This window comes from Camelus ferus, chromosome 9, assembly GCF_009834535.1.
Source record: "Camelus ferus isolate YT-003-E chromosome 9, BCGSAC_Cfer_1.0, whole genome shotgun sequence".
NCBI lineage: Eukaryota > Metazoa > Chordata > Mammalia > Artiodactyla > Camelidae > Camelus > Camelus ferus.
Genome location: NC_045704.1, coordinates 14,666,329 through 14,680,918, shown reverse-complemented (window position 1 = coordinate 14,680,918; position 14,590 = coordinate 14,666,329). Strand labels below are relative to the sequence as shown.

At 50.0% G+C, this 14,590-nt stretch overlaps 1 protein-coding gene across 5 annotated transcripts in view; it reads right to left on the bottom strand.

Annotated features, from left to right (window-relative positions):
* The window catches only part of ZC3H4 (zinc finger CCCH-type containing 4), a 38,935-nt gene that overhangs the window by 13,551 nt on the left and 10,794 nt on the right, over nucleotides 1–14,590 (bottom strand). For all 5 annotated transcript variants that reach the window (XM_032485687.1, XM_032485692.1, XM_032485689.1 and 2 more), the window contains 9 exons: nucleotides 9,944–10,163; nucleotides 9,553–9,663; nucleotides 7,565–7,787; nucleotides 6,232–6,386; nucleotides 5,397–5,493; nucleotides 5,151–5,290; nucleotides 4,443–4,550; nucleotides 2,804–2,915; nucleotides 1,894–2,003 (listed from right to left, as the gene is read on the bottom strand). In XM_032485687.1, coding sequence (XP_032341578.1) covers nucleotides 1,894–2,003; nucleotides 2,804–2,915; nucleotides 4,443–4,550; nucleotides 5,151–5,290; nucleotides 5,397–5,493; nucleotides 6,232–6,386; nucleotides 7,565–7,787; nucleotides 9,553–9,663; nucleotides 9,944–10,163 — 1,276 coding nt within the window. The remainder of the gene's footprint in view (nucleotides 1–1,893; nucleotides 2,004–2,803; nucleotides 2,916–4,442; nucleotides 4,551–5,150; nucleotides 5,291–5,396; nucleotides 5,494–6,231; nucleotides 6,387–7,564; nucleotides 7,788–9,552; nucleotides 9,664–9,943; nucleotides 10,164–14,590) is intronic.

Genomic DNA, 14,590 nt, shown 5'->3' with positions numbered 1-14,590 from the left:
ATTCTTGCTATTCACTCGAACAGTCACTGACAACCTCAAAGGCAGGCACGTCTCAAACCAAGTGGACAGCTGGAAACTGATGTATCTGGACAGACAGAAATGTCACCAAGAAGCAGGAAAATAAAGCTGAAGAAAAGAGAGGAAAAGAGAGCATCGACACTTTGGGAGAGGGCAGCTAAGGCCCCGTCGTAAGTGGTACCACAGCTTGGACCCAAGGGCTGCCCTGGGGCCTCAGGCCCCAGCCCTGGTTGACCAAGCTGCGACCCTGTCTAGGAGAGAAGGAAATGGCTGACCCCAAGCCTTTATCAGGGTTATTCTTGTAAAGGTTTATTGTGAGTTTTACTTTCTGATCACCCAAATTATACTCTGGAATGGTTTTTCCAGTTTCAACAACTCATTTTTAACCTGAGACTTGACTTTAGTCAAGGGGTGATACTGATGCTTTCAAATGTTTGTGGCCAGAAACTAAAATGTGCCACCTTGATTTGCTTTGGGTTTTATAAAGGCGTCTAGAGCTGTGCTGTCCAACATGGTGGTCACTGGCCATGTGAGGCTACTGAGTGCTTGAAATGTGGCTAAAACCAGATTCCCAAGATGCAGGACAAAAAAAGAGGAATATAAAACATTGTAATTTTTCATCATTTTATTACCTGCTGAAATTGTACTCTGGACATGGATACACTAGGTTAAATAAGATATACTGGCAACTTTATTTTTCATCTATTTCTTTTTTACTTTTTTAAATGTGGCTACTACAAAATTTTAGTATACATGCTGCCAAAGCGAACACTATACTAGAAACATTTGATTCGTGGCTCTGAGGTATTCCTATAGGAGAGCACGGGTCTAGAGTGCAAACTGTGAACCTCCAGCAGGGGGCAGTCCTCAGTCAGAGATGGTTTATTTCCTCAAACGAGAAATGAAGTCGCCATTACTTCTCCCACTAGTTCCCCTGTGGGACAACTCACAGACTAGATAGCTATGGATTACAAACCCTGTTCCTGGGATAATAGGTCAAAGGGCCTGACAAAGATAAGAACCTGCTCCACAACTGCTCTCCCAATGAGGGGTGGGCATTCTCCTGCTTTGTTTGTTCGGGGCCTCCCCTCCATCCCTCACGCAGCCCTGGCCGCTGTTTAATCAGTGCAGCCCCAGATGCAGGGATTCCTAAGGCTGGCTGAGGCGCTGATTCTTTCCATTCTCAAAGAACAGTCAACCTCCTCAAACCTTCTGGAAACCAGATGAAGGCAGGAAAAGCTTCACTGGGAAGGACATGTGTTCTCTCACCCATTCAGCCCCCGGACGGATGTCAGGAAACCAAGCACAGGAACCTGAGGGGCCCCAAGGTCCTCAGCCTGTCCTTCAGGGGAATAACAGATACGAGAATGAGTTTCAAATGCCACCTGGCTGGGGACGTGAGGACGCCCTGATACCTCACTAAAGGAAGTCTCCCCATCCCGAGAGCCTTCAATTTCCTTTTACTTTTCTACCACAAAAAGAATCCTTAAGACTTGGAAAGAAACACTGACCTTTACATCAAAACAGAGCCCATCCCAAGTCTCACCTCCTCTTTGTATACCATGGGCTCTCCCTCAAGGATAGCTAAGAAATCATAAAGCATGTCTGGAGACACACCAGGCAACATTCCTTTCAGGTAGCCAACCCTCAACGAAAACCACCAGGCCAGAGATAAGATACAAGTGTGACCACCTCCATTCTCCCTGCAGGGAAGAACACAGTCCCCACTTCCTCCTGAAAATGGCCCAGCTCCAGATCAATGCAACTGGGAAATCTGGTCCTGCAGAGGCCAGCCAGGCAGGCTGCAGCCCCAAGTCAGTGGAAGCACACCTCCTGGTTCCCACGAGCTACGGCTGGCATTGGCCTGGATGTTACCTTATCCAAGAGCTCTCGCGTCTCCTCAGTCAGAGGGTCGTGGGAGAACATGCAGTCGTCGCCGTTGATGCAGTTTCCAGTCGTGTGGTACAACTTACACGGAAAGTCACGTACACGGTAAGTTAAGGAAAATGCTTCATCTCATGAAACCCGCCCGAGGACAGAATCCAAGCTCCTTTGTTTTAGAGAGGAGGAAACTGAAGCCCAGAGAGGTGAAGTGACTAGCTCAGGGTTGCACAGCAGACCAGCAGCTGATCTAAGGTGAGACCCCGGTTCACAAGACTCCTGCTTCAGAGTGCTTCTAGCCTCACCACGTTGGCCTTCAGGCTGTGTCCTCAGATCCTCACTCAGCAGGAAAAGGGAGTAAGTTCGATGATCTGCCCAAGGTTACTTAGCCATTTGGAAAAGTCTCAGAAAGATAACAGGCAAGGGTACAAGGCCAGTCTCAAGAGTACACCTGACCCCTGAACAACATGGGGGTTAGGGGCACCAACCCTCTGCACAGTCAACAATCTGAATGTAATTTACAATAGGCCCCCGAACCCTCAGTTCGGCATCCGCAGATCCAACCTACTGCAGATCGTGTAATATTGTAATATTTACTACGGGAAAAAAAAAAATCAGTGTATAAGTGGACCCACGCAGTTCAAACCCACATTATTCAAGGGTCACCTGTATATGTAAAGTGAATATATAGCATGTGTGCCTCAGTTCACTCACCTGCAGGACGGGAACAGCAGACCAGTCACAGGGCAGATGTGAGGGTTAAAAGAGATGGAGGAGCACAGAAAGCTCCCGGCACAGCACTAGCACGCAGAGCAAAAGCGCACTGAAGGCCAGCTGTTATTACCAGTACGGAGAAAGGAGTTCTGCACACTCAATCAGATCAGATGTGCGCACCAAAGGATATCATGCATGTAGGGGCAGTTCTCGGCTCTGGCACAAAATCCAGTGATGTAAAACTTGCACAGTTCTCGCTTCTTTGGTAGCTCGATGTCATGGCTAAAATTACAGTGGTCTCCCTGGAAGCAATGAAAAGGTAAGGTGTTTGCAAAAAGAAGTACTGCTCTGTCACAGCTGAAGCACAGAGGGACCAATGACAGAAACAAATCTGTCTGTCCCTCGCCCCCGCCACACACATCTGGAAAGGGCAGGAGGCCCAGGAAAGGCAGGCTCATAAACGCAGCTTGCCACTAATTTTAAACTCTTGCCAAAGTGTGTGCTCCCTTCTCTCGCCCCTGGTCCTGGTCCTCCTGTCTCCAACCTGCTGCCTTTCACTGCTTCCTTCTAACTCTTCCTCCTCTTTCCTCCCCTTCTCTCTCCTCTCTTACCCACTTACTGTTTTTCAGTATTTGCTGCATGACAGCCAGGACCTCGTTTTATCCTTCTTCCTTTCTAACAGAACCCCAATTTTGTTTGTGCCCAGCTAAAAAAGTTCAGTTCTGGCCAAAGAGATGTACTCAAAAGTCCCCAGGGAAGACAACACTTGATTTAGAAAAAAAAAATTCCTTCATTCATTTTTCTTCCTCCTAGTCCTAAGATGTGATACCAGGAGGCACAGCAGCCATTAAGCAACCATAAGGACAAAAACCACATGTCTAATGTTGGCAGAATAAAAAGTAGGAAGGAACTTGGGTCCCCCCAGGGTGCTGCTGACCATTGCCCATAGTGCCTCCCCTAGTCCCAGACTCTTTGTTCTAAGAGACAAATGTCTATATGTTTAAGCCAGTGGCGTTGAGTTTTCCACTATTTGCAGTCAAACTGTACAATCCAAACAAAATAACATCCAGATGAACTGAAGAGAGAAACTGTTCTATATCCATTCCCCCTTTCTCTTAGGAATGGCTATTCATTTCCCTTTGTTTATATGCATTTCAAGTTTCTATAAATAATATGAATTGCAACAATAATAAGGAATATTTTATGCATATGTATACCTTTGTTTGAAACACAGTATTTTTTCCTAAGACAGATACACAGGTGCAGCATTCCCTGAGCACATGCTTGCCAGTATCTGCCTGCTGCCTTTGTATTTGAATAAAAAGCTGGCTTCCTGCACTAACCCTGGATTATGCTCGTTTCCTTCAGAACTCTGTGGTCACTGGCCCATGTGCTGGCATTATGCTCTGCTGTGAAGTTCAAGGTTGGCCTGATTCCCCCCCTCACTTCTATCTGGATGCCCTAATGATTCCTTCTCTCACATTAAAGTTCATAACTTAACCAGGGTATGTTGCACCTTTGCATTAGCATCAATCCTACTAAAACATTAGAGGCCATATGGATTGGGCGAAAATTTTGGCCAAAAAAATCCTCCCAAACCAAAAACACCCAAATGTGTCACCAATCTTATTCTGGCTCTTCAGTCACTCGGAGTGAATGACATCTTCCTGGCTCCCTGGCATCTCTCAATTAATCACTCTAAGCCCATAGGAGAACTGCTCCCAGTGAGTGTGGCCTCCGGAACATTCCAGTGGCCCATGTGTCCTCTGGGGGGGCGGGGGGGTTGTTGGCCTGCTCCAGGTCTCCTGGGACTGGGACTGGCCCCTTACCCATGTGCACCGCCCTTCCACGAAGTACTTGCAGATGACTTTGCCTTTCTTGTCAGACTGCTGGTGGGGCTTGTCGTGGTCACTCCTCCGGTAGCTTCCACCACCGTCCTGTTAGGAACACTGAGTGTGAATGTCAAGGGGAGTGAACAGGAAGAGTGAGAGGGGCCTGTGCAGGCCTAGGGGAGATGGGTTCCAAGCCAATGAGAGCAAGAAAGGGGTTGGCTGGCAGGGCTGAGTATTCCCTTGTGTAACAAGAGCACTGACCGACAAGTTTCAGCCAACACCAGGCTGTGTGGGGTGTGAGCCCCACAGCAGGAGTGTTGGCACTCAGATGAGGAAGGTTCTGGCACTCGGAGCTGCGGGCAGCTGAAGATGGAGCACCACACACCTGTGTAGGAAGGTATGCGCCTTCCTGTCAAATTCTCTAGGGCTCACTGGATGGCTCACCTAGAACCTTCTGAGCCTCGGGGACCCAGAGAACAGGTGACTGCAGGTGCTACAAAGATGTGGTTTAGAAAACAGAGGGTCTCTCCAGCAGCGCATGCCCCATGAGAGATGATTAGTGCTTATAGCCCTACTGGGAAGGACTGATAGGAGCAGGGGGAAAAGGATCAGCCTCAGAGGACAACTCATTAAAGGAAAAAAAAAAAAAAATTCAAGAAGGAGCCTTGAGGAAAAACATCAGATCAGAATGAAGCATCAACTCACACCCACATCATCGTCGTAGAAGTCGTCATCATCGTTCATCCCGCCCTTGTTCATCCCTCCTCGGCTGCCCCCACGGCCGCGGCCCCGGCCCATGCCTTTCCCTCGACCTCGGGAACCCCGGCCACGGCCTCGACTTAACCCTGCAGAGGAGAGAAACGACGTTAGCCTGCGGCCTCTCCCCAGGACCCAAGCCCAACAGCTGCCAGCAGGAGCCCCGCTGACTCGACCCTCCTGTTCCCTGCCCACCTCGTCCCCGGCTATCCTTAGACCGGCGGTACTGGTTCAGCTCCTTGGAATAATCGTCGTAATCCTCATCTCCCATCGGTTCCTCACTTTCTCCATACTGGAATTGCGGAGGGAAGGAAAGCAGGAGAAGTGTCATTTGGGGAACAACAAAGAATGTCTTTAACTATACACTCCGCCTCTTTCTGCCTTTTTGTGTATTCAGGACAATGTCACACTCAGGGCAGGTGAGCGACCCAGGGATTCACATTCGTGCCCCCTCCTCACAGGCCCCAGCCTAAGTGTGTCCGAGTCCTCTTCCTTGCTGTCTTCACTCTCAGAACTCCAGCCCCCCGGCAACTCCCAAGTGGTAGCTATGGAGCAAGAATAAAGAGCAGCATGGAAAGGCCTCGGGCAGGGACAGAACAGTGAGCATGCTAGCTCATTGCGCGTGCGCGCACGTGCATGCGTGTGTGCGTGCGTGCGTGTGTGTGTGTGTGCGCGCGCGTGCGTGCGTGCGTGTGTAGGTGGTGACTAAATAGGCATCTGACTGCAAATGCAGAAAACGTTTCAAGAGCACACATCCAGGGCCCCTGTCTTCAAGGATGGGAACTAAGTCTCTGAGAGAGCAGTGGGATGAAGGTGTTTTGACAGCTCACCCTTCGGTACTTTTTCAATTTTGAACCACAGGAAGGTTTTCTCTATTCCAAATAATAAACAAGCATTTTAAAACACATAAACCTGCCAGCTGATCCTGTCTTTCCACCTCAGTCTTACAGGCCACTCCCAACAGAGCCTGCAGCCCACCAGCCACCCCTCTACCACTCCCACCCCATCCCCGAGCCAGAGAAAACCTTACTTCCATCTCCTCCTCGTAGAAGTCCTCTTCATCCTCCGGGTGGTCTCCTCCCATGGAGCCCCTGCCCCTGCCTCGGCTGCCTCTGCCCATGCCTCGGCCCCGAGACCCTCCGCGGCTTCCTCGGCCCCGATAGCCCCTGCCACGGCCTCGGCTGCCTGCACGGTGATTCAGACAGTAAGTGCCTGAGCGAGCAAAACCTACTAGCAAGAGAGAAGTTAACCCACTGTCTGCCCCTAAGGTCAACCATTTCCTATTCCTCCTCCAAGAAGCCCTTCCAGCTACTCTAGGCTGACTAGTTAGTAGTCCCTGGGCTCCTCGATGCGGGTGGCTCAGCACTGCGACACACACCCACTATGGCACTCATTACACCACACGCTGTGGCACCAGCCACACATGGCTACCGAGCACCTGAAACGTGGCTGACCAAACTCAGAAAGGCTGTGAGTGTGGAGTGCACACTAAATTTCAAAGAATTAGTTTAAAAAAAAAAAAAGGAAAAATATAAAATACCACATTTGATTACATGTTGAAGTTAAGATTCTGAATGTATCAGGGTTGATAAAATGTATTGTTAAAATTAATTACATCTGTTTCCTTTTACTTCTTTAATGTGACCACTAGAAAACTTATAATGACATGCTGGCTTGCACTGCATTTCTATTGGACAGTGCCAGTCCAGAATCTCCCCCAGGAGCAGGGCCTATTCAAGGAGGTGTCCAAGAAAGACTGCTGAAAGAGAAAATGAGTGCACAGCCACTCAGACGACAAGCTGGGCCTCCAGCAGGGCTAAGAACCACTGAGCTGGAACATTCTAGAAGCCCTCTAGGGGTGGGAAATACCCCTGGCAGGAGATGCTTCTAAGAGGCCAGGCTGGGGCTCCGGTGCTCCACCCTCCCCCACCATCCTCCTAACTGCCACAGGTTCAAGGTTCAGAGGTGTGGCGGTCCTGTGAGCTGTAATCACACCTTGTCAGGTGATGGGAGACGGAGAATGGGGACAGAGGTGACTGAGGGTTGGAGCAGCCAGCTGTCAGTTCCATGCCCCAGATGTGAGAGAGGCTATCAGGAAGTGAGTTTAAAAAACAACCATAAGCCGCAGCAGCCTTCTCCTCGCCTCCTACCAGTCTGGCTCCATCCCAACCCCAGCCTCAGCACTGGACCTCTTCTTACCCGTCTCCTTCTCCACTTATATTGGCCCTAAATGACTGCCTGCCTCTTCTCCCAGACTTGACGCCCCACAAGCACAGGGCCAGCCAGATCTGTCTTGCTCTGCACAGCGCCCCCAGCCCCTAGCCCGGCTCTGGCGCCCTGGGGAAGAGGCTCTGGGGTCTCACCTCGGCCCCGGCTGCTGCCCTCCTTGGAGCGCCGGTACTGGTTCAGCTCTTTGGTGAAGTCGTCATAGTCGTCCTTGCCCATGTCTTCCTCCTCGTCGCCCTCGTACTCCCCGTACTGCTCATTCTCATAGTCTTCATACATGCTGTAGCCTTTGCTGTCCATCTTGGAGTAGGACTTCTTGGGCAGGGGCGTGGTGTGCGACGGGGCGTACTGCTGGTGGGACTGATAGGAGAGAAGGGTGAGCTGGCCCTGGGGTCCAGGGTCCAGACCACCAAGATCCCCACTGTTCCCTGACCTGGCACAGCTCCCTGAGGGTCTCTGCTGTCCCTGCAGTGAGATGCTAGCCCCCAGGGTTCCCACCTGAGTATGATCTGGGCAATGGGCCTGGATGTTTTTGTTCTTCAGAAAGGGCCACAGCTCTAAAGAAAATAGAGAAACACAGAGCCCACAATCCCTGAAGAACTAGAGACAGAAAAGAGAGTCTCATTTCGGGAGGAGGCCTGGTAGGCAAGAGGGGTATCCTTAGCCAAAATTTCCCTGGAGCCTTGGAATTCAATTAACAATTGCCTGACAAACCACAAAACCACTTTAAATGATGCTTTCCAAAGTGTACTAGTACTCAAGAGATACTGAGTGAAGTTAAGAAATACACACACACACAGAAATGGAAGCTACCACGATGTCCTTCAGTAGGTAAATGGATAAAGAAACTGTGGTACATCCAGACAGTGGTGTATTCAGCGATTACAAGAAATGAGCCGTGGAGCTACGAAAGACATGGAGGAACTGTGAACACACGTTGCTAAGTGTAAGAAGCCAATCTGGGAAAGCTACATACTGTACGAGTCCAACTATATGACATCCTGGAAAGGCAAACTATACAAACAGTAAAAAGACTGATGGTTTGCTAGGGGCTCGGAGAGGAGTGATGAGTAGGTGAAGCACAGAGGCCTATGAGGGAATCGGAACTACTTTACATGATAGTGTACGGTGAATACTTAACAATATGCATTGTATTGCAAGATGTTAATAACAGGGGAAACTAGGTGGGGTGGGGAGGGAACTGGACTATCTGCTCAGTTTTCTATAAACCTAAAAGTGCTCTAAAAATAAAGTCTTAATTTTAAAAATCCATTCTCATTATTAAGAGAAAATACAAAACACAGATAGGGATGTACACAGCTCTTTCAGCAGATCTTAAAATGCCTCCACACCTAGTTTCCCACCAAAGCTCGTGGTGTTCCCTCCATTCCCTGCCTCCCTCAGGTTTAATGTCAGAATCTACGTCAGCAGATCAACGTCAACTCTGATATCTTAGGATAAATCACCTATTATGATGGATGATGCCGAGTCACAGGATACCTGGGACATCTTTAAGAACTACTAGCTTTAAAAGTATTTTTAATAAAAACTTGAAAACTCGGTGTTGATTTCTTATAGGTTTTGCTGGGGGAAAAAGTAGTATACAAACCGGACAAATAATTTAAATTTATGCTCAAACTCAGTGATATAACAGAATAAGTATTTAACTCCTGACCCCACAACATCTGAGATGATTTACTCCCATCATTCTTTCATTCTCTCGCCAATTTTCCACAAAAGGTCATTTCTGAGCAGTGAAGAGTCAGCTGTGACAGGGACAAATAATCGTCTTTTGTGGGGACAGGGGACATAATGAGTGCTGCCAAGGCCCAGGGAGAGATGGCATGGAGAAGTCTGAAGAGCATGGCATTTAGAGGTCAGTCCCTGACTGGGTTCAAACCCCAGCTCCTGCACTTCCGAGCTGTGCAACCTGGCTGATGTTTTCTAAGCCTCAGTGTTCTCACCTATAAAATGGGGATAAAAACAATACCTAATCTCGCAGAATTAAGATCCACGTAAAGTGCCAGGCAAAAATGCCAGCACACAGCAAATGCTCAGGATACACAGGCAGCTTCATCACTGCCGGCTCCTGGCTCCGTGGGGCCCCTGACCTGCAGTTACTCACCGGCGCGTACGGGGGGCTGTACTCTCTGTACTTGCGGTGCCCCTTCTCACTGGGGCTGAAATCCGAGTCATCCGAGAAGTCAGAGAAGTCATCGCTGGAAGAAGCATGGCGCTGCAATGACAGGGGCAGTGGATTTAGAGCCTTGGCTGTAGGCAGACCAGTGTGGAATGTGCCGGAAGGGCTCTGGACTCTGTGTGAACCACCTCACCTAGGGGCATTCATAGGCAATGGAGCATGAGCTACTGAGCTTTTAGAACAGTTTTTATCCAATTCGGGGAAAAGGAAAAACAACAGTTAAGATTAATTAAAGAGTGCCCTCGGGCCTGATAAGCTCAGCTCAGCCCCGGGGCGCTCAGCCAGCAGCAGGCCCAGCCAGCCCTCCGGGACCTACTTTGTGCTTGGATTTCCGCCTCTTCTTGGACCTCCTCTTCTCCTTCTCCCGCTCTTTCTTCCGCTTCCGCTTCAGCCTCCGGTGAGACTTCTCCTCATCAGAATCGCTGTGGTGCTTCTCCCCCTTCTCCTTCCGGCTCCTCTCCGGGCCTCCAGAGGTGTCCTGGGTCTCCTCGGCCCCATCATCTTCCAGTTCACCTTCCTCCAACTCACCATCTTCCCTGCAAACCAACCCCAAAGCCGACGTGAACACAGGGTCTGAGAGGAGATCAGCAAGGGCTCTGGGCTGGCCGAGGCCATCAGGAACACGGGCCTGAAGCTGAGGGCGAGAGGCCTGGGGGACACGGGGGTGGGTGAGGGCACCATGGACTAAAGGTACTACCACTGGTGAACAGGCTCCGGTCCCCAGGTTTCCAGGTCTGACCCACCGTCAGCTCCACGGCTCTGGGCCAGAGGCGTGGGGAGAGTTGAGCAGGTACACAAAGGGGAAGGATGCCAGGCTCCAGACTCCTCCTGGGGTCCCCACACGATGGCTGTCAGAGCACCTGCAGAAAGGGTCACCCCCTACCTGCTGCTGACCCCCTGTTTCCCACCTGACTCGCCTCACTTCCGGGTATCCCTCCTGGCTCCCCATCCTGTAAATTTCCAGACTTTGTCAACTCCCACACATGTCACCTCAATCTCTAGTACTTTGAAAAGTAAAAGCATTCTCCAAACCTCAGAGATGCTGCCAACAGGACATCCTGAGCATCTGAATATCTACAGGGTGGCGTGGGGTGGGGGTGAGGGGATAAATAGGGTTAAAAAGGAACAGCTGGAAAAAGAATCCAGTTCTTAAGCCAAACCCACAGACACAGTTCTCACAAGTACAGGAGTTGGTTTGAAAAAAAAAAATGTTAAAAAAAAATTTTAAAGCTCCCAAAGTTGCTCATGCATGACCACGGTAAAGTACATGTGACAGCATAAAAACTTCCTTCTCAATTAACTAAGACCCACAAGGAGAATGCAGCCAAGAGAAAGAGTCACATAATGAACCCGCGACCTAAAAGGCTAACCACAAAGAGAACTTATCTAGGCAGAAAAGGCCCCGGCTGTTCAGATGGGACCAGGTCAGCATGGGAACAAGCTCATCGGGTGAGCCCGGCCCCGGAGCCCCGAAGGTCCTAACAGACTCTGGAGAAGCAACAATCTGACAGCCTCTCTGAGGACCCTTCACAGCCCTTTCAACTCGCATCCCTCCCTTTGTGCGCCTACATGCTGCTTCCCAACCATCAAGGAGACCTTTCTATTAATTCTCATTCGCAATTCAAAGGGGTCGGGGCAGCTTAAAACCCAAGTGGTCCAGCCCCATGGTGACCCCAGCAGAGGTCCAGGGCAGCTCTCAAACACAGAATGCAGGACGAAAAACTCCTCAGGTTTCAAAGGAAACAAGACAGAGAGGTGATCAACAAGTGCCTTGTAAACCGCTGGGTTGTCCCGGGCCAGACCTGCAGGAAGTCAGCTCTGGAGAAGGCAGCATTCCTGACCAGTGAGGCACCTTCTGGCTTGGGTGCGGCCCGCAGAAAGAGCAAAGCTCCCAAGGGAGGAGGCAACTCTGATGGAATGGCCTCACCCACAGTAAAAGCACCACCTAACTGGGGAAACTGGTTTTGGTGAGCTGGCCCAGCTCAGGGAAAAGGGGTTATTGTGCGGCATGGCAAACTTCTGCAGCTGCCTGGGGTTCTGCAGGACACTGGGAGAGTGGTTCCCGGAGCAAACATGAAGTGTGTCCCTGATGGGAACACTGGGTGGGCCAGGTCACCACACCTCAGGAGAAAAACAAGGAGACAGACAAACTAGATAAGACAGACGCTATGGAGCTGGAGAAGGCCCACAGACAGACTAGAGAGGGAGGGGCCGGTATTTTGTGAAGAAAAGCCAAAAAAAAAAAAAAAAAAAAAAAAGCATCACTCTCCACACTTCAGTCTGGAAAGGAAAAAGCTGAGAAGGATAGGGTGTACAATCCTCAGAGTCAGAGCAGGGATGGAGGGAAGACAGGAACTGCCTGTGGGCCCAGAAGCCTGTATGAAAGAGAATAAAGCCCAAGACTAAGAGCGAAAGACCCTCCTGGGACCAGGAGAGGCCTGTCAGAGTGGGAAGGAACAGCAGACACCATCAACGCTTTCATTCTCAAACAGGAGGAACTTAAAGGGAGAGTAGGTGAAGGGACTGCTTGAGGTCAGACAGATGGGACAACGCGGAAAAAGCCAGAACTGGCTCTCAGCTCACTGTTCTTCCTCGATTGGTGAGGACGGAAAGGGGAGGGGGGAGCCCATTCATTGACTGCCTACTTGATGCCACAAACATTTCTGAGCATCTTCTCTGTACCAGTCCTTGAGCATCTCCTGTTCTGCACTGTCCTTGTAGGAAAGGTACAAATGACAAGAAACCTAGTCCACAAGGCAGCTTCTGTGATATGTGACCAGGGCAGCCAAGCCAGAGCAGGCTGGCATCCCCAGACACTCCCTCCCCCTGACCCACAGTGAGGACAGAGGGCACGGGCAGCCAGGGTCTTGCCCAGGGCTGAGGCCTGCATCCCTGTCCTGCTGCCACACATCTAACACCCGGGGATAGGGGACAAAAGATTGTTCAAGCAACTCCGAGAGCTTTAACCAACATCAAGAATGAAGCCAGAAGAATGCCTTTTCATTCCCAAGGATCTATCCCAGGCAGGGAGTACAGCATTCAAATCCATCCCACAAAGACTTCTAGCTAAAGAGGGATTCTCTGTGTTATCTATACGTATAGCCCCAAGCAGATACAGAGAATCTACAACTTTTACAAATTAGATAGTAAATACTTAAAAGCTTTGTTCCCCTAGACTTGGGAGAAGCTTGAAAAATAAATAGGATGAAAAACCCCTGGTGATTTCCAGAGGGGAACGGGATATTAGAGGGGACACTAGGGTGGTGACACTTGACTGCTCACTGTGCCTTCGCAGTGCCATCTGGTCATGCCACACTCTCCAACTCTTCAGAGCCCTGGGCTCACCTCTGGTCACCTGAGGACAGTGCCCCCGGATAACACTGGAGACTCCCAGTTAAATGTCCTGCATGAATACAGGGTCTATTTTCTTCAGATTCCATTTAACAGGAAAAGAAAGAAAGAAAATCAAATCAACTGAGATGGAGGCAAAAATCCTGTGGGCCGCTGACAGGACAGCACAAAGGCTGCCTCCACAAAACAGCAACCAGGTCTAAGTGGTGCCACTTAACAGACTGCCAGCAAAATCCATGTCAGAGTGGGATTAAATACCGAGGGAGCACGCTTAATAGACTGTGACATAATCCCCCAAGAAAAGTGGGGGGAGCCCCACTGTGCTAATCATTTCAATCCAGACGTGCCAAACCCTCCTGAGACGAGCATGGAGGAGAAAGCACGGGCCTGGGCAGAGACTCGGACGGGGCCAGCCTGCCAGAGCCATCAGGGACTGGAGACCAACCACGCTGGGAGACCAACCTGGAACTGGTGCCTGAGAGGAAATGGGAAGAAGCCAATGCCTTGTGCCTCCTGGACTAAGAATCAGGGCATTTAAGTTTCCATTTGCACAGTTAACATCAGCTCTTATTCTTGGGTCAAAGAAGGGAGGGACCTGGGGGTCCATTCTAAGGGATGCCTACTAGGCCAATTCCACAGGGCACAGAAGTGTGTCAGGTTCATCACATACCATGGGCTTAACAAAAACAGTACTGGAGAGAAACCTCATTTTTCAAAGTAGGCCGGCCCCACCCACCAGTCTGCAGGTTTGGGCATCCTGCTGCTTTCTGCGGCCCAAGTAACCCAACTGGTTCAGCATCTTCCTTGGCATGTACTCTTGGCATGGGACCTGAGCCTTGGTTTTCTCATCTGTAGAATGGGATAAGTGTAGTACCTACCGCAAGAGGTTGTGAGGCTAAACGAGGTAGCATGGATAAAGCCCTTGACATGGGGGGCAGGCACAAAGTACCAGACAAACAGTAGCTACTGATACTAAGAACCAGCTAACATGAGCACACCTCTACACGGGTGGTCCCAAACCAGCTGGAATGCTTATCGGGAAGCATTCTCTCTATAGAGAAAGAAGTTATTACAGCCAACTCGCCTCGGGGGGCCACTACTAACTGCTGGCCAACGAGTTCCTGGCCCGTCTGTGCGTGCACCATCCTCTCCCAATAAATCCTGCTGTCGAAACTGACAAGTCAACATCCCTCCTTCCTCAGCTCTCATCTAGGTGGTAGCAGAAGGTAACCAAGTGGCTGACCAGGAGGAAGGGGCACCGGGAGAGCTGAGTCCCAGGAAAAAGGGACAAAGGTCCCTTATAAAAATGCAGTCAAACAACATGGAAATTCTCTAGACAAGAGAGTTGGATGGAAGCTGAAAGAGGTCTGAGTTTGTGGATCTACCTGGTTTACAAAAGGGGAAAAAAAACAAAACAACACAAAAGGTGAAAGCCCACGGGAGCAGCGGCTATTACCTGAAGATCATGAGAGCCCTTGACAAGAGGCAGCTAGGTTAATGTGAAGGTCAGGGTTATGGTCATTAACTGCCCAAACTCTCAGCAAATTGCCTGGGTAGGCTCTGAATGACCCATTAACTAGGGACAAAATTACAAATATTACAGGGAGGCTCC